The 18,783-nt window shown below is 54.1% G+C and overlaps 1 protein-coding gene across 1 annotated transcript in view; it reads right to left on the bottom strand.

Moving 5' to 3' along the window:
• PRR12 (proline rich 12) overlaps positions 1–18,783 on the bottom strand; it is a 36,334-nt gene that overhangs the window by 2,852 nt on the left and 14,699 nt on the right. The window contains exons 7-11 of the mRNA XM_030821057.1: positions 9,211–9,327; positions 8,851–8,984; positions 7,580–8,052; positions 3,306–3,431; positions 1,332–1,429 (exon numbers count right to left, since the gene is read on the bottom strand). Coding sequence (XP_030676917.1) covers positions 1,332–1,429; positions 3,306–3,431; positions 7,580–8,052; positions 8,851–8,984; positions 9,211–9,327 — 948 coding nt within the window. The remainder of the gene's footprint in view (positions 1–1,331; positions 1,430–3,305; positions 3,432–7,579; positions 8,053–8,850; positions 8,985–9,210; positions 9,328–18,783) is intronic.

Raw genomic sequence — 18,783 nt, 5'->3', positions numbered from 1 at the left:
TATATATATATATATATATTATTTTATTTTTTTTTTTTTTTTTTTTTTTTTTTTTTTTTGAGACAGTCTCGCTCTGTCGCCCAGGCTGGAGTGCAGTGGCACGATCTCGGCTCACTGCAAGCTCCGCCTCCCGGGTTCACGCCATTCTCCTGCCTCAGCCTCCCGAGTTGCTGGGACTACAGGCACCCGCCACCACGCCCGGCTAATTTCTTTTTTGTATTTTTAGTAGAGACGGGGTTTCACCATGTTAGCCAGGATGGTTTGGATCTCCTGACCTCGTGATCCATCCGTCTTAGCCTCCCAAAGTGCTGGGATTACAGGCGTGAGCCACTGCGCCCGGCCTATTTTCTTTCTTTTTTGGAGACAGTCTTGCTCTGTCGCCCAGGCTGGAGTGCAATGGTGCCATCTTGGCTCACTGCAAGCTCCACTTCCTGGGTTCAACTGATTCTCCTGCCTCAGCCTCCCGGGAAGGTAAGACTACAGGTGCCCACCACCACGCCCAGCTAATTTTTTATTTTGAGTAGAGACAGGGTTTCATTTTTTTTTTTTATTTTGAGAGAGCCAGGGTGGTCTCGAACTCTTGACCTTAGGCCATCCACCGGCCTTGGCTTCCCAAAGTGCTAGGATCACAGGCGTGAGCCACCGTGCCCGGCCTCCCTGCGTATTTTCTAAGACTAACTTCCCACCAGCCATCTCAGCACCAGCCTAATAGCCTATCCCAGAATTCTTAGTACCAGCCTAGAATCCATTCCAGAATTCTCAGACTCACTGCAAGTCTTCCAGAATTCTCAAAGCCAGAATAACATTCGATTCCAGAAGTCTCAGTTACCCTAACATTCTATCCCGGCATTCTCAGTGCCACACTAACATCCCAACCAGAATCCTCAGAGCCAGTTTAACACTGGATTTCAGAGCCCTGATATTCCATCCCAGAATATCCCAGAAGGGAAATCATACAGATGACTTAACACTGAAGCCTGGGATCCTAATAGCCTGCACTGGACTCACGAAGAAGCCATCGGTCCAGTGCCAGCTTTGGGTGCAGGCCTAGTCTACATTTGGCTCCACACTTGTTCTCCGCAACAACAGCCCAGCCTTTCACAATCAGCCCTCTGCTGCCCCAAGGCCCACAGCTCCTCCCCACATGGGCTTCATGGCTGTTGAGAACCCAGAGATCTCCTGACAGTCCTGCCCTCAACTTTTCTCCCATCTGAGCCCAGAAAGACGATCTCCTTCCAAGGATCACCCCTCTCCAACAGCGGCCGACACGTACATGTCTTCTCCATGTGGACCCTGGGCCCCAGACACCCCCTGCCCAGACCCCCAGGCACCTGCAGGGCTGGGCTTAGCGACAGCCGCTTCAGGACTTTCTTCTTGTGCTCATTCAGCAGGCCGTCTATCTTCCGCATGGGGGGCAGGTACAGCTCATCTGATGGACGAGGACATGGTATCAGGAAGGCCACAGCCTCGCAAAGCACTGGGGCCAAGGTGGGGTCATGGAGTCTGGGTCCCCACATCCCCTTCCCACTCAGAGACAAAACTACAGGCCCCAGCCACCTCCTCCTTCAGACCCAGGAGTCCAAGCCCAGCTCCCTCCTCCCTCAGACCCAGGAGTCCAGACCCCCAGCTGCTCCTCCCTCAGATCCAGGAGTACAGACACCCAGCTCCTCATCCCTCAGACCCATGAGTCCAGGCCCCAGTCCCTCCTCCCTCAGACCCAGAAGTCCAGGCCCCAGTCCCTCCTTCCTCAGACCCAGGAGTCCAGACCCCCAGCCCCTCCTCCCTCAGACCCGGGAGTCCAGGTCCAGCCCCTCCTCCCTCAGACCCAGGAGTCTAGGCCCCCAGCCACTCCTCCCTCAAACCCAGGAGTCCAGGCCCCCAGCCCTTCCTCCCTCAGACCCAGGAGTCTAGGCCCCCAGCCCTTCCTCCCTCAGACCCAGGAGTCCAGGACCCCAGCCCTTCCTCCCTCAGACCCAGGAGTCCAGGCCCCCAGCCCTTCCTCGCTCAGACCCAGGAGTCCAGGCCCCCAGCCCTTCCTCCCTCAGACCCAGGAGTCCAGGACCCCAGCCCTTCCTCCCTCAGACCCAGGAGTCCAGGACCCCAGCCCTTCCTCCCTCAAACCCAGGAGTCCAGGCCCCCAGCCCCCCCCCCCCCCCCCCCTCCTCCCTCAGACCCAGGGTCCAGGCCCCGCCCTCCTCCCTCAGACCCAGGAGTCCAGGCCCCGCCCTCCTCCCTCAGACCCAGGAGTCCAGGCCCCGCCCTCCTCCCTCAGACCCAGGAGTCCAGGCCCCGCCCTCCTCCCTCAGACCCAGGAGTCCAGGCCCCGCCCTCCTCCCTCAGACCCAGGAGTCCAGGCCCCCAGCCCTTCCTCCCTCAGACCCAGGAGTCCAGGCCCCCCCTCCTCCCTCAGACCCAGGAGTCCAGGCCCCGCCCTCCTCCCTCAGACCCAGGAGTCCAGGCCCCCAGCCACTCCTCCCTCAGACCCAGGAGTCCAGGCCCCCAGCCCCTCCTCCCTCAGACCCAGGAGTCCAGGCCCCAGCCCCTCCTCCCTCAGACCCAGGAGTCCAGGCCCCAGCCCCTCCTCCCTCAGACCCAGGAGTCCAGGCCCCCAGCCCCTCCTCCCTCAGACCCAGGAGTCCAGGCCCCCAGCCCCTCCTCCCTCAGACCCAGGAGTCCAGGCCCCCAGCCCCTCCTCCCTCAGACCCAGGAGTCCAGGCCCCCAGCCCCTCCTCCCTCAGACCCAGGAGTCCAGGCCCCCAGCCCCTCCTCCCTCAGACCCAGGAGTCCAGGCCCCGCCCTCCTCCCTCAGACCCAGGAGTCCAGGCCCCGCCCTCCTCCCTCAGACCCAGGAGTCCAGGCCCCCAGCCCCTCCTCCCTCAGACCCAGGAGTCCAGGTCCCAGCCCCTCCTCCCTCAGACCCAGGAGTCCAGGCCCCCAGCCCCTCCTCCCTCATACCCAGGAGTCCAGGCCCCCAGCCCCTCCTCCCTCATACCCAGGAATCCAGGCCCCCAGCCCCTCCTCCCTCAGACCCAGGAGTCCAGGCCCCCAGCCCCTCCTCCCTCAGACCCAGGAGTCCAGGCCCCCAGCCTCTTCTCCCTAGGACCCACGGACCTCCTCCCTCAGACCCAGGACTCCAGGCCCCAGCCCCTCCTCTCTCAGACCCAGGTCCAGGCCTCAGCTCCTCTTCCCTCAGACCCAGGAGTCCAGACCCCAAACCTCTCCTCTCTCAGATCAGGTCTACACCCTCAGCACCTGCTCCCCGAGACTGAGTCAGCCCCCTCCCCTCCTCCCAGGCCTCAGCTCACCATGCGTGTCCTCCAGGGCCTGGATCATGTCTGGGTCAAGTGCTGTGCTCACCAACATCTCCACGTAGCTCCGGTACATCTCACGCATCGCCCTGGTTTTGAGCAGACGCCCAGGTACTGCCCGCTCTGTAGAAAAGACAGGACGCAGGCTCGTTATCCCAACTTCCTCTGAGACCACCTGTGTGGCAGACACTGTTCTCAACACTGGGGACCAGAAGAGAAATCCCTGCTTTTGGGAGGTCCAAGTCCGCTAGGGAAGATTGACAGGCAAGCGCCAGTGCCACGTGCTCTTGTGGCAGAATCACAGGGGCTGCAAGAAGCTCAGAGAAGGCCAGGCACAGTGGCTCACGCCTGTCATCCCAGCACTTTGGGAGGCTGAGGCAGATCACCTAAGGTCAGGAGTTTGATACCAGCCTGGCCAACGTGGCAAAACCCTGTCTCTACTAAAAATACAAAAATTAGCCAGGCGTGGTGGCACACGCCTGTAATCCCAGCTACTCGGAAGGCTGAGGAAGGAGGATGGCTTGAACCCAGGAGGCGGAGGTTGCAATGAGGCAAGATTGTGCCATTGCACAGCCTGGGTGACAGAGTGAAACTCGTCTCAAAAAAAAAAAAAAAGCCGGGCGTTGTAGCCCATAAAGTGCTGTGGCCTGTAATTCCAGCACTTTGGGAGGCCGAGGCTGGCAGATCACCTGAGGTCGGGAATTGGAGACTAGCCTGACCAACATGGAGAAACCCCGTCTCTACTAAGAAATACAAAATTAGCCGGGTGTGATGGTGCCTGTAATCCCAGCTACTCAGGAGGCTGAGGCAGGAGAATCCCTTCAACCTGGGAGGTGGAGGTTGTGGTGAGCCGAGATCGCGCCATTGTATTCCAGCCTGGACAACAAGAGCGAAACTCCGTCTCAAAAAATAAAAGGGGGGGGGCTGGGCATGGTGGCTCACGCCTATAATCCCAGCACTTTGGGAAGCCAAGGCAAGTGGATCACCTGAGGTCGGGAGTTCAAGACCAGCCTGACCAACATGGAGAAACCCCGTCTCTACTAAAAATACAAAATTAGCTGGGTGTGGTGGTGCATGCCTGTAATCCCAGCTACTCGGGAGGCTGAGGCAGGAGAATCGCTTGAACCTGGGAGGCAGAGGTTGCGGTGAGCTGAGATCACACAATTGCACTGGCAACAAGCCAGGGCAACAAGAGCAAGACTGTCTCAAAAAAAAAAAAAAAAGGCTCACAGGAGGCATCAGACTCACTCTTGTTCAAGGTCAAACAAAGGCTGAGCCTTGAGTGATAGCTCAGAGCACTGAATTGTGGCTTCACGTGTAAGTCTAAAGAAGCAGCATTGCTGGTTTCCAAAAGAGTGCATCCAGAGAGGTCAAATCATAAAGGGGCAAGGCTGAGGGAGGAGATGGGAGCTGGGATTGCACAGGTCAGTGCAGGCCAGACCACACTGGGCCTCCAACACCAGGCAGAAAGGGCAAGGGCTTTTTCTGATGGGTACTAGGGAGCCATGAGAGAGCTGAGAGCAGGAAAGGGGTGAGTAAAAGCATAGAAAGATCCCTCCTAAAGCCAAGCAGGGGACAGACTGGAGGAGTGAGGCTGAAGTCCAGGCTGATGGACCAGGTAGGAACAAATGGAGGTGGGGCAGGGCTGGAAGCAGAGGACGAGGCTGAGCTGGGCAGGCCTGGGAAAGGGTGGATGGGATGGGGGCGGGCAGGGCTGGGAGCTGCCCAGCTGTGGGGGTGACAGGTAGAAAAGGAAAAGAGGAAGGCCGGGTGCAGTGGCTCACGCCTGTGATCCCAGCACTTTGTGAGACTGAGGCGAGCGGATCACCTGAGGTCAGGAGTTCGAGACCGCCCTGGGCCAATATGGTGAAACCTCATCTCTACTAAAAGTACACAAATTAGCTGGGCATGGTGGCGCACATCTATAGTCCCAGCTACTTGGGAGGCTGAAGCAGGAGGATCACTTGAACCCAGGAGGTGGGAGGTTTCAGTGAAATGAAATTATACCACTGCACTTCAACCTGGGTAACAGAGTGAGGCTCTGTCTCAAGAAAAAAAAAAAAAGAAAAGAAAAGAAAAAGAAAAGGAAAAGAGGTGAAGATGGCTCCTGGGAAGTCTGGTCAGGTGACTGTGTAGCCAGAGGTCCGGTCCCTAAGATGGGGAAGCCAGGACACGGAGCTTGATGGCATTTGGGGGTGTTGGGGAAGGTCTGTGCGGTGGCCAAGGGCAGAAACAGGGCTTGGGCTCACTGGAAAGGGGTCATGACCCCAGCAACAAGGCAAACAGCTGGTCAACAAGAGAGAAGGAAACTGGGACCCTGGACAACCCTGAAAAAGAGCCATTCATTCATTCATTCGTTCATTCATTTATTGAGACGTAGTTTCCCTCTGTTGCCCAAGCTGGAATGCAACGGTGCAATCTTGGCTCACTGCAACCTCTGCCTCCCAGGTTCAAGCGATTCTCCTGGCTCAGCCTCCCGAGTTGCTGTGATTACAGGCATGCACCACCACACCCGGCTAATTTTTGTATTTTTAGTAGAGACGGGGATTCTCCATGTTGGCCAGGCTGGTCTCGAGCTCCTGACCTAAGATGATTTGCCCGCCTTGGCCTCTCAAAGTGCTGGGATTACAGGCATCAGCCACTGTGCCTGGCCACTTTTATTTTCTATACATCTCCCTGCTACATCAGGGCTTTGATGGAAAGAGAATTCCGCCTTCCTCATTTGACTCGCTATATTTCTAATCTCTGTTAAAACAGCTACCCCTGTACTGTGTGGCCCTGACCAGGTACTATCACCTCTTGGTGCCTCAGTTTCTTCATCTTTTTTTATTTAAGAAGTTATCCTTAGAGACAGGATCTAATTCTGTCACCCTGGCTGGAAAGCAGTGGTATAATCATACCTCACCATAGCCTTTAACTCATGGGCTCAAGTGATCCTTCTGCCTCGGCCTCCTGAGTAGCTGGGACTACGGGCATTCGCCACCAAGCCCAGCTAATTTTTAAAAATTTGTTTGTAGAGACGGGGTCTCACTATGTTGTCCAGGCTCATCTCGAACTCTTAAGCTCAAGTGATTCTACCACCTCGGCCTCCCAAAGTGGAGGGATTACAGGTGTGAGCCGCCACACCCGGCCCCCATCTTTAAAATGAGGATAATTCTACCAAGCTATCTCACAGGGTTTGTTAGGTAAAGGCCAAGTAAACCTGTGTGCAAATGTTTAAAATGATTTCTGGTACATAGTAAGCACTCAACAAAAGTCAGCTGTTACCCATACTGTACATATGTGAATATATATTTATTTTTGTTGTTGTTATTGTCATCACTAACCAGACTTTTTTTTTTTTTTTTTTTTTTTTTTTGTGGAGACGGAGTCTTTTTCTGTCATCCAGGCTGGAGTGCAGTGGCCTGATCTCAGCTCACTGTAACCTCTGCCTCCCGGGTTCAAGTGATTCTCCTGCCTCAGCCTCGCAAGTAGCTGGGATTACAGGCACGTGCCACCATGCTGGGCTAATTTTTGCATTTTTTAGTAAAGCCAGGATTTCACCATGTTGGCCAGGCTGGTCTTGAACTCCTGACCTCAGCTGATCCGCCCACCTTAGCCTCTCAAAGTGTTAGGATTACAGGCACGAGCCACCGTGCCCGGCCTAACCAGACATCATCATAAGCACTGAGGATGTGGCAGTGTGCTGGGCAGACATGGAGTAGACAGGTGGTGTCTACTGAAGATTGGCACACTCCTATGAGCTTCGTCTATTATGAACCCATTTTACAGGTGAAGTCACTAAGGCACAAGAGGTTATGCCTCTTTCTCAGGGTCACCCAGGGCCTCACAGGAAACCCCACCATCACAGAGCCTCCAGGACAGCCATCTAGTCCCACATCTTCCTCAGCCCTCAAATCTTGCCCATTATGAGGCAGAATGCAGCACTGGAGAACAGAGTCCGAGGTACCCTGGGCTCAGTTGTAACTCTGGTGGGCACCCAACACAGACTGTGCTGCCCTCTCTTGGTGCCTCAGCTTCCTCATCTATAGATGAGGATAACAGTATCTACCTACTAGGATGGGTGAAAATTATACAAGTTAACATCCATCAGGTTCTTAGGAGGCAGCCTGCTGTGTAGTCAGATGCCCTGTAACTGTGAGCTACTGCCATTATCTGTAACGTACTGGCTGTTACTGTCCTGCCGAGGATACCTGGATCCCTCTGGACAGCCCTCACCTGTGTCCCTTTCCCACCCACCCCTGCAGCCCTGAGGCTGCCTAGGGCCTCACCGTCCTCACTGGGGGCTCCAGGGGAGGACTCCGAGTCCGAGGAGCTGCCTGGTGGGCCCCCGCCTGCTGCAGCATTGCCCCCTGCCTCCTTCAGCCATTTCTTTCTCTTCTTAGGGGGCGGTTCAGCCTTCACCTTGGTAGGCCGGGCTTTAGGCAGCCGGGATGTGGCAGGCTGTCCCGTGGCGAGACTCCGCTCTGGCCGCGTCTGCCGTCCGCTGGTGGCCCGCTCGCCCCGCAATGGCCGCTCCCCACGCGTCACCTTCTCCTTCTCCTTCTCCTTCTCGACAGGCCGCAGGAGGGAGGGCTTCTCAGGGGCAGGGGGCTCAGGCATGGCCGTCTCAGGCGTCTGCTCTGGGGGCTTCTCAGATGTTGTCTTTTCAGGGGTCTCAGGCTTGGGAGGTGGTGCTGGGGCCTTAGGGGGAGGTGCAGAGCTACCCCCAGCAGATGCGGGGTTCTTAGCCTGCCCAGAGCGTCTAGAAGGGAACACAGAAGGGACTGTAGTCAGCAGCCCCCGAGAACCCAAATTCTCCTCAGGGCCCCTGCTCAGTGCCCTAGGCACAGGAACAGCTTCTCTCATACTGTCCTCTCCCCTCTCTGGGTCTCTGTTCCCCTCCCTCTCTAGGACTTTGACCCCCTCCCTCTCTGGGTCTCTGACCCCCTCCCTCTCTGCGTCTCTGACCCCCTCCCTCTCTGGGTCTCTGTTCCCCTCCCTCTCTGGGTCTCTGTTCTCCTCCCTCTCTGGGTCTCTGACCCCCTCCCTCTCTGGGTCTCTGACCCCCTCCCTCTCTGGGTCTCTGACCCCCTCCCTCTCTGGGTCTCTGACCCCCTCCCTCTCTGGGTCTCTGTTCCCCTCCCTCTCTGGGTCTCTATCCCCCTCTTTCTGGGTCTCTGTTCACCCCAGGTCTCTGTACCCTTCTGTGAGTCTCTGTCCCCTCCCTTCTCTGGGTCTCTGTCTCCCTTTCTCTGGATCTCTATCCTCCCCCATCTCTGTCCCTCCTTTTCTCTGGGTCTCTGTCTCCTTCTGAGTCTCCGTCTCTCTCATGCCTGTGGTTCTCTGTTCTCCATCTCTGGGTCTCTATCCCCCCACCTCTGGGTCTCTGTCCCCCCCCAGGTCTCTGTCCCTATCTCTCTGGGTCTCTGTCCCCCTCTCTGGGCTCTGTCCCCTCTCTCTGTCCCCACTCCCCACTCTCCAGCCTTCTCTCTTGCATGCTCCATCCCCATGCCTGTCGGCGCTACATACTACCTGCCCCTGTGTCCCCCATGGTTGGTACCTGACTGGCACTGGGGGCCGATGCCAGGGTTTCCGAGCACAGACCCTCACGTAGTCCTTCTTATTGACATTTTCCAGGAACTTTACATAGAGGCGCTGGTACCGATTTTTTGCATCCCCAAAATACCCCAAATACTATGGGGAGAAAGAAGCACATGAGGAAATTCTTCACACTGCCCAGCCAGATGGCCAACACCCCCGTGCCCTGGGCCACCATGGCAGCTGCTTGGAGCCTGCCGGCAGCAGGGGGCCCCCTTCCAGAAACATTGTGGAGTGAGTCACAGCCACGCTAAGGGGAACCCCAGCTCCTAGATACCACACCCTGGGGCCCCCAAGTCCTTGGTCCCCTTTGCAGACTTACATTACTGGTGGCACAAAACTGCCTCTGGCCATCCTTGATCTCCGGAGTGAATTTCTGCAGAAGGGCCTTCTGGACTCGCCAGATGGGTGGGGGTTCGCGGCCCGTCTGCAACGCCAGCTGAGGAGGAGGGGTGTGGTGAGGCCAGCAGGGTCAGCCCTCATTCCTGTACCTATTGCCCCTACGCCCTGGCCCACTGGCTTCCCTCACCATCCCCTTAGAGAAAAGGCAGAGATGTCAACAACAAGTATCTTCTACCCCCATGATGTTTTCAGCTCTGTGTACAGCTTGAACTTGACCCTGTCGCCTCCTGCCCACCCAGTACCCTGGATCGGGCTGCTCGTCCTTAGGCTATAGAGTTTGAGTCACTATTGCTTTACGGTGTGAAAGCCCAAAACTTCCTGTGTGACTCAGAGTAATGACAATCTTTGAACACCGCCTGCTATTTACTGTGCTGGACAGGAGAGTACGGTTGTGAGCAAGACGTCCTGTTGTGGTCTCACTGTCCCCCCCCATAATTCTCTTTTTACTTTTTCTTTTTTTGAGACGGAGTTTTGCTCTTGTTGCCCAGGTTGGAGTGCAGTGGCGCAATCTCAGATCACCGCAACCTCCGCCTCCCGAGTTCAAGCCGATTCTCCTGCCTCAGCCTCCTGAGAAGCTGGAATTACAGGCATGCGCCACCATGCCCGACTAATTTTGTATTTTTAGTACAGACAGGGTTTCTCCATGTTGGTCAGGCCAACATGGAGAAACTCCCGACCTCAGGTGATCCACCTGCCTCGGCCTCCCCAAGTGCTAGGATTAGAGGCGTGATCCACCAAGCCCAGCCAAATCTCTGTTGCTTATAAGCCACCCAGTCTATGGTATTCTGGTATAGCAGCCTGAGGGGTCTAAGACACTGAAAAAGCCTTCTCACAGAGGTAATAACAGAGGTAATGAGACAGACAAGCAAATAAACAAAACAGGGTGAGTTTGTGGCCTGTGCCAAGAACAGGCAGGTGAGGTTACCTGAGACCATTTCATCAGCATGTCCACAGCGGGGAAGACAGAGCAACAGGAAGGCTCCCTATCTCTGCTCCCTCTGCCCCACAAACACCTGAACACCAACCACAACCCCTGCAGTTTGTGTGTGCCCCAGCTGGGCAATGGCAACTGATGGACGTGAGTCAGACTGAGCATGTGACCTTGAGGACTAAAAGGGCAGCAGAGGCGCCAAATATGGAGACAAGAAATAATAGTACAAGTCATAAATGTCCTAATGCCAATTCCCTGGACGCTATAGAAGCCTAGAGGACGGGCCTCAGATTTTCTTTCTTTTTTTTTTTTATTTGAGATGGAGCCTCGCTCAGTCACCCAGGCTACAGTGCAGTGGCGTGACCTCGGCTCACTGCAACCTGCGCCTCCCGGGTTCAAATGACGCTCCTGCCTCAGCCTCCCTAGTAGCTGGGACTATAGGCACCCACCAGACCAGGCTAATTTTTGTATTTTTAGTAGAGAAGGGATTTTGCCATGTTGGCCGGGCTGGTCTTGAACTCCTGACCTCAGGTGATCCACCTGCCTCGGCCTCCCAAAGTGCTGGGATTACACGCGTGAGCCACTGCACTTGGCCTCAAATTTAAACTGAATCCAAGAATGCTTCCTGGAATAGGTGACGGATGCCAAAAAGAGTCCCTGGAAGGAACACGTCTTTAAAAGGGGGGCCAGGCTGAGTGCAGTGGCTCACACCTGTAATCCCAACATTTTGGGAGGCCGAGGTGGGATCACTTGAGGTCAGGAGTTTGAGACCAGCCCAGCCTACATGGTGAAACCCCACCTCTACTAAAATACAAAAATTAGCCAGGCGTGGTGGTGCGTGCCTGTACTCCCAGCTACTCGGGAGGCTGAGGAAGGAGAATCACTTGAACCCAAGAGGTGGAGGTTGCAGTGAGCTGAGATCACAGCACTGCACTCTGGCCTGGGCAACAGAGCAAGACCCTGTATCAAAAGAAAAAGCAGCAGCTTGAGGAAGCCATTGGAGCATCTTGTCAGCCCAGGGAGACCGCCCCTACCTCTGCCCCCTCCCACTCCCTGTGTCGGCCACCTCTGAGGAAGCTGCTGACACTGTAGCTGGGGTCACACCCCCTGGCTAGCACATTCTCACTGGGCTTGGTACCTTCCCTCAAACCACTTTTCCTCCCAGCCTCCCCACCCCACACCCAGTCATCAGGCCTCACCCTGACTTCAGCCTTGCCCGTTCCCCAAACAGGGCCAGTCAATCCCCAAGCCCCACCCATCCTGCCTCTCATGTCACTCATATCACTGACCATGCCAACTGCCCATTACTAGAAAAGTGGCCTGGCCCACAGCCTCCTACTCAATGGTTCCAAACCCACAGCTGATTGGAGACTTGACCTGGGGAGCTCACCAGCAGGCTCTTTTTTTTTTTTTTTTTTTGAGACAGAGTCTTGCTCTGTCGCCAGGCTGGAGTGCAGTGGCGTGATCTCGGCTCACTGCAACCTCCATCTCCTGAGTTCAAGTGATTTCCTGCCTCAGTCTCCCGAGTAGCTGGGACTAAAGGCGCACGCCACCACGCCCAGCTAATTTTTGTATTTTTAGTGGAGATGGGGTTTCACCATGTTGGCCAGGATGGTCTCGATCTCTTGACCTCATGATCCGCCCGCCTCAGCCTCCCAAAGTGCTGGGATTACAGGGGTGAGCCACTGTGCCCAGCCTGTTTTTTTTTGTTTGTTTTTTTTTTAGATAGAGTTTCGCCCAGGGTGGAATACAGTGACATGATTTCAGCTCACTGAAATCTCTGCCTCCTGGGTTCAAGCAATTGTCCTGCCTCAGCCTCCCAAGTAGCTGCAATTACAGGCACCTGCCACTAGGGCCAGCTAATCTTTTGTAGTTTTAGTAGAAGCGGGGTTTCACCAGGTTGGCAAGGCTGGTCTCAAACCGCTGACCTCAGGTGATCCACCTGCTTCGGCCTCCCAAAGTGCTGGGATTACAGGCGTGAGCCACCGTGCCTGGCCTTTCTTGTTTTGTTTTTTGTTTTTGTGAGACCCTCTCACTCCGTTACCCAGGCTGGAGTGCAGTGGCACAACCATGACCATAGCTTACTTATGGCCTCCTAGGCTCAACTGATCCTCCTGCCTCAGCCACCTACCCACCAAGTAGCTGGGACTACAGGTATGCGCCACCACTCCTGGATAATTTTTGTATTTTTTGTAGAAACGGGGTTTCATGGTCAGGTGCAGTGGCTCACGCCTGTAATCCCAACGCTTTAGAAGGCCGAGGCAGGTGGATCACCTGAGGTCAATAGTTCAAGACCAGCCTGGCCAACATGGTGAAATCCCGTCTCTACAAAAATACAAAAACTAGCCAGGCCTGGCTAGGCGTGGTGGCTCACGCTTGTAATCCCAGCACTTTGGGAGGCCGAGGCGGGTGGATCACGAGGTCAGGAGATCGAGACCACGGTGAAACCCCGTCTCTACTAAAAATACAAAAAATTAGCCGGGCGTGGTGGCGGGCACCTGTAGTCCCAGCTACTCGGAGAGGCTGAGGCAGGAGAATGGCGTGAACCCGGGAGGTGGAGCTTGCAGTGAGCCGAGATTGCGCCACTGCACTCCAGCCTGGGCGACAGAGCGAGACTCCGTCTCAAAAAAAAAAAAAAAATTAGCCGGGCATGATGGCGCATGCCTGTAGTCCCAGCTACTCGGGAGGCTGAGGTGGGACAATCACTTGAACCTGGGAGGCAGAGGTTGCAGCGAGCCAAGATTGTGCCACTGCACTCCAGCCTGGGCAACAGAGTGAAACTCCGTCTCCAAAAACAAACAAAAAAAAGGCCGGGCGCGGTGGCTCACGCCTGTAATCCCAACACTTTGGGAGGCCAAGGCAGGCGGATCACGAGGTCAGGAGATCGAGATCATCCTGGCTAACACGGTGAAACCCCGTCTCTACTAAAAATACACAAAAAATTAGCTGGACATGGTGGCGGGCGCCTGTGGTCCTAGCTACTTAGGAGGCTGAGGCAGGAGAATGGCGTGAACCCGGAGGCGGAGCTTGTAGTGAGCTGAGATCGCGCCACAGCACGCCAGCCTGGGCGACAGAGCGAGACTCCATCTCAAAAAAAAAAAAAAAAAAAAAAAAAAAAAAAAATAGAAACAGAGTTTTACCATGGCATGCCCAACTCTCAGGTTCGCGCGAACCTCCCACCTCAGGCCTCAATATGTTGGGATTACAGGCATGGGCCACTGCACCCAGCCACTGACCTCATCTTGGCCGTATAGGCTGAGCAGAACCAATCAGATTTTCTTCTGAGAATCTGAACTGCGACAAGCTAAGACAAGTGGTGTAAGCAGTGGGGATGTAAGCCACTGAGCTACAGACACTCAGACTCGATATTAATGAGAAAACTGCAGGGTCCCAGGCTGGGCGCGGGGTAGCTCACGTCTGTAATCCCAGCACTTTGGGAGGCCGAGGCAGGCGGATCACCTGAGGTAGGGAGTTCGAGACCAGCCTGGCCAACATGGTGAAACTTTGTCTCTACTAAAAATACAAAAATTAGCCAGGTGTGGTGGCAGGTGCCTGTAATCCCAGCTACTCGGGAGGCTGAGGCAGGAGAATCACTTGAACCCGGGAGGCAGTGAGCCAAGATCGTGCATTGCACTCCAGCCTGGGGGACAAGAGGGAGACTTTGTCTCAAAAAAAAAAAAGAGGCCAGACGCGGTGGCTCACACCCATAATCCCAGCACTTTGGGAGGCTGAGGGGGTGGATCATGAGTTCAGGAGATCGAGACCATCCCGGCTAACATGGTGAAACCCCGTCTCTACTAAAAATACAAAAAATTAGCTGGGCGTGGTGGCAGGCGCCTGTAGTCCCAGCTACTCGGGAGGCTGTGGCAGGAGAATCGCTTGAACCCGGGAGGCGGAGCTTGCAGTGAGCCGAGATCACGCCACTGCACTGCAGCCTGGGCGACAGAGCGAGACTCCGTCTCAAAAAAAAAAGAAAGAAAGAAAGAAAGAAAGAAAGAAAGAAAGAAAGAAAGAAAGAAAGAAAGAAAAAGAAAACTGCAGAGTCCCATTCACAGGGGAGTCAATCCCAGGACAGAGGCTATGGACAGAGTACTATCCAGGCTTGAACAACTCCCCAGTCACTTCCCTACTGGCCAGGGGCTCTAAACGGCACAGAGCCTAATGTCTTCATCAGCACCCCTGGAACTCACCCCTGCACCCAAGTCCAACATGGCCGGGCCCGGCCCACCGCCCCAGCCTCAGCATTCACTGTCCAGCCACTCAACACCTTGCAGTCCCTGCACACCTCAAACACAGCGTGCTTTCCCTCACCACAGGGCCTTTGCACAGCTGTTTCCTCTGCCTGGATAACCCCAACACCATACTCTTCTCCACCCAATGAATTTTTTTTTTTTTTTGAGACAGAGTCTCACTCTGTGGCCCAGGCTGGAGTGCAGCGGCGTGATCTCGGCTCACTGAAACCTCCGCCTCCTGAATTCAGGTGATTCTCCTGCCTCAGCCTCCTGAGTAGCTGGGATTACAGGGACCTGCCACCATGTCCGGCTAATTTTTGTATTCTTAGTAGAGACAGGATTGCACCATGTTGTCCAGGCTGATCTTAACCACCTGACTTCAAGTGATCCACCCACCTCGACCTCCAAAAGTGCTGGGATTACAGATGCGAACCACCGTGCCCAGCCAACTTTTTCTTTTTTGAGACGGGGTCTCACTCCAGTTGCCCAGGTGGGAGTGCAATCGAGCAATCTTGGCACACTGCAGCCTTGACCTCTCAAACTCCGGTGATCAGCCTCTAGGGTAGCTGGGAATACAGGCATGTGCCACCACACCTGGCTAATTTTTTTTATTTTTAGTACAGACAGGATTTCGCCATGTTGACCAGGCTGGTGTCGAACTCCTGAGCGCAAGCGATCCAACCACCTCAGCCTCTTAAAAAGTGCTGGGATTCCAGGCAGGAGCCACTGTGCCCAGTCTCCACCCAGTGAACTCTTACATGCTTGGAGTATACACGCTGCCCAACCCTTACAACAACCCCAACAACAGTACCAGTTTACAGACGGGGAAGGAGAATGGGCTAACCTGGCCCTGTCAATTCGGCAGCTCGTTCCCGTAAGTGGTTCTTGAGCTTTTGAGATTGTTTTTTGTTTTGTTTTGTTTTGTTTTTTTAAGACAGGGTCACATTCTCTGTCACCCAGGCTGGAGTGCAGTGGTGTAATCATGGCTCACTACAACCTCAACTTCCTGGGCTCAAGTGATTCTCCTACGTCAGCCTCTCCAGTAGCCGGGACTACAGGCGGACACCACCATGTCTGGTTAAGTTTTTTTGAATTTTGTGTAGAGGCTGGGCGCGGTGGCTCACGCCTGTAATCCCAGCACTCTGGGAGGCTAAGGCGGGCGGATCACAAGGTCAATAGATCGAGACCACCCTGGCCAACACGGTGAAACCCCGTCTCTACTAAAAATACAGAAATTAGCTCGGTGTGGTGGCACTTGCCTGTAGTCCGCGCTACTCGGGAGGCTGAGGTAGGAGTCCCAGCTACTCGGGAGGCTAAGGAGAAGAATCGCTTGAACCTGGGAGGTGGAGGTGCAGTGAGCAGAGATCACACCATTGCACTCCAGCCTGGTGACAGAGCGAGACTCCATCTCAAAAAATAAAAAAATAAATAAATAAAAAGAACTTTATGTAGAGACAGGGTCTCACTATGTTGCCCAGGCTGGTCTCAAACTCCTAGGTTCAAGTGATCTGCCGGCCTCAGCCTCCCGAAGTGCTGGGATTGCAGGCTTGAGCCACCGCGCCTGGGGTGACATGTTGGCTAGAGCACTTAAAATGTGGCTGGTCCAATGGATGTGTTCAACGAGTACGAAGTATTCACAGGATTTTGAAGTCTTGGTATGCAAAAAGAATGTAAAACCTCTTAACTTTTCATTTTAGTAATACCCCATTTAATAATATTAAAACATCATCAACAGTTTTTCTTTTACTTTTTTTGAGCCTGAGTTTCACGCTTGTTGCCCAGGCTGGAGTGCAATGGCGCCATCTCGGCTCACTGCAACCTCCGCCTCCCAGGTTCAAACGATTCTCTTGCCTCAGCCTCCTCAGTAGCTGGGATTACAGGTGCCCACCACCACGCCCGGCTAATTTTTCTATTTTTAGTAGAGATGGCATTTCACTATGTTGACCAGGCTGGTCTTGAACTCCGGACCTCGGGTGACTCACTCGCTTTAGCCTCCCAAAGTGCTGCGATTATAGGCGTGAGCCACCACCCTTGGCCAACAGCTTTTCTTTTTTTTTTTCTTTTTGAGACAGGGTCTCGCTCTGTCACCCAGATTGGAGTGCAGTGGTACGATCTCAGCTCACTGCAACCTCCACCTCCCAGGCTTCTGAAGCGATTCTCCCACCTGGGCCTCTCAAATAGCTGGGACAACAAGCACATGCCACTATATCTGGCTAATTTTTCTTTGTTTTTTTTTTTTTTGTAGAGGGGGGGTTTTGCCATGTTGCCCAAGCTGGTCTTGAACTCCTGACCTCAAGCAATCCACCCACCTTGGACTCCCAAAGTGCTGGGATTACAGGCGTGATCTGCCACACCTGGCAAAAACACCATTAATAGTTTTTATTAATTACAAGTTGAAACTCTGTATGTGTGCACATGCACGTGACAGAGGCTCACTCAGTTGCCCAGGCTGGAGTGCACTGGTACAATCATAGCTCACTGCAGTCTCGACCTCCGGGCTCAAGTGATCCTCCCACCTCAACATCCCAAACTGCTGGGATTACAGGTGAGCCACCGCATGTAGCCAAAATAATACTTTCAATATGTTAGGTTAAATAAAATGCATTCCTATGGCTAATTTCTTTCTTTCTTTCTTTCTTTTTTTTTTTTTAAGAGACAGAATCTTGCTCTGTCGCCCAGGCTGGAGTGCGGTGAAGCGATCTTGGCTCACTGCAAGCTCCGCCTCCCGGGTTCAGGCCATTCTCCTGCCTCAGCCTCCCGAGTAGCTGGGACTACAGGCACCCACCACCACGCCCGGCTAATTTTTGTATTTTTAGTAGAGACGGGGTTTCACTGTGTTAGCCAGGATGGTCTCGATCTCCTGACCTCATGATCTGCCCGCCTCGGCCTCCCAAAGTGCTGGGATTACAGGCCTGAGCCACCGCGCCCGGCCTCTTTTTTTTTAAAGGCAGGGGCTCACAATGTTGCCCAGCCTGGGCTGCAACTCCTGGGCTCAAGCAATCCTGCCTCATCCTCCCAAAGTGCTGAGATTACAGCACTTTGGCCACCTATGGCTAATTTCACCTATCTTTTTTATCTTTATAAATGCAGGAATGAAAACATTTAAAATCACATATATGGCTCAGGTGATATTTATATTGGATTGCTGTTTTTCTGAAATAAACAGTGGTCTATGGCTTGTTTTTGAAGGGGCTTTAAGAGTGGTTTCTACCAGCCTGACCAACATGGTGAAACCCCATCTCTACTAAAAATACAAAAATTAGCCAGACATGGTGGCGGGTGCCTGTAATCCCAGCTACTCAGAAGGGTGAGGCAGGAGAATCACTTGAACCCAGGAGGTGGAGGTTGTAGTGAGCCAAGATTGCGCCACTGCACTCCACCCTAGGAGACAAATTGAGACTCCGTCTCAAAAAAAAAAAGGAAAAAAAAAAGTCCAGACACAGTGGCTCACACCGGCAATCTCAGCATTTTGGGAGGCTGAGAAGGGAGGATTGCTTGAGCCTAAGAGTTCAAGACCAGCCAGGACAACAGAGTGAGACCCCAGTCTCTACTTAAGGAATAAAAAAAACTTGCCAGGCATGGTGTTGCATGCTTGTAGTCCTAGTTACTTGGGAGGCTGAGGTGGGAGGATCGCTTGAGCCCAGGAGTTTGAGGCCTCAGTGAGCCATGATCATGCCACTGTACAGCAGCCTGGGTGACAGAGGCCATCTCAAAAAAACAAAAAAATAACAATAATAAGTAGCAGAGATTTGAGTCAGTCAGGTTAAACCAAAGCTGGGCTCTTAACTATGCCAGCAGCCTGCCCCATCTCCAGGTCCACAAATGAGTCCCCAAGGTCTGTACATTTGGCAAAGGCGTGGGGCTTTGTCCCCCATTATAATGCACACTCAAGTTGTATTTTAAGCATCTGAGTCCTCGCCTGGCCCCTTCCCCTGCCCCATGCCAGCTGGGAGGTGGTGTCAGGTGGCCCTGGCTCCAATCCCAGGTTGGCACTGGCCAGCCGACTGACTCCCTTTCTCTGAACATGAACTTCCTCATCTGTAAAATGGGGATGGTCAAGGTCCCTGCCCCAGGGCCTTGTTCATTTGACCCAATCCTGGCTCAGCTGCGTTTGACTAAAACGTACATGGTGCATGGCTGAGTCAGGGATAAGAATATGGGTTCCTGGCCGGGCGCAGTGGCTCATGCCTATAATCCCAGCACTTTGGGAGGCTGAGGCAGGCACATTACTTGAGGTCAGGAGTTCGAGAGCAGCCTGGCCAACATGGAGAAATCCCATCTCTACTAAAAATACAATAATTAGCCGGGCGTGGTGGCACATGCCTGTAAT

Source organism: Nomascus leucogenys, chromosome 10 (assembly GCF_006542625.1).
Source record: "Nomascus leucogenys isolate Asia chromosome 10, Asia_NLE_v1, whole genome shotgun sequence".
Taxonomy (NCBI): Eukaryota; Metazoa; Chordata; class Mammalia; order Primates; family Hylobatidae; genus Nomascus; species Nomascus leucogenys.
The sequence above is the reverse complement of the archived record's forward strand: the minus strand, read 5'-3'. Positions and strand labels throughout refer to the sequence as shown.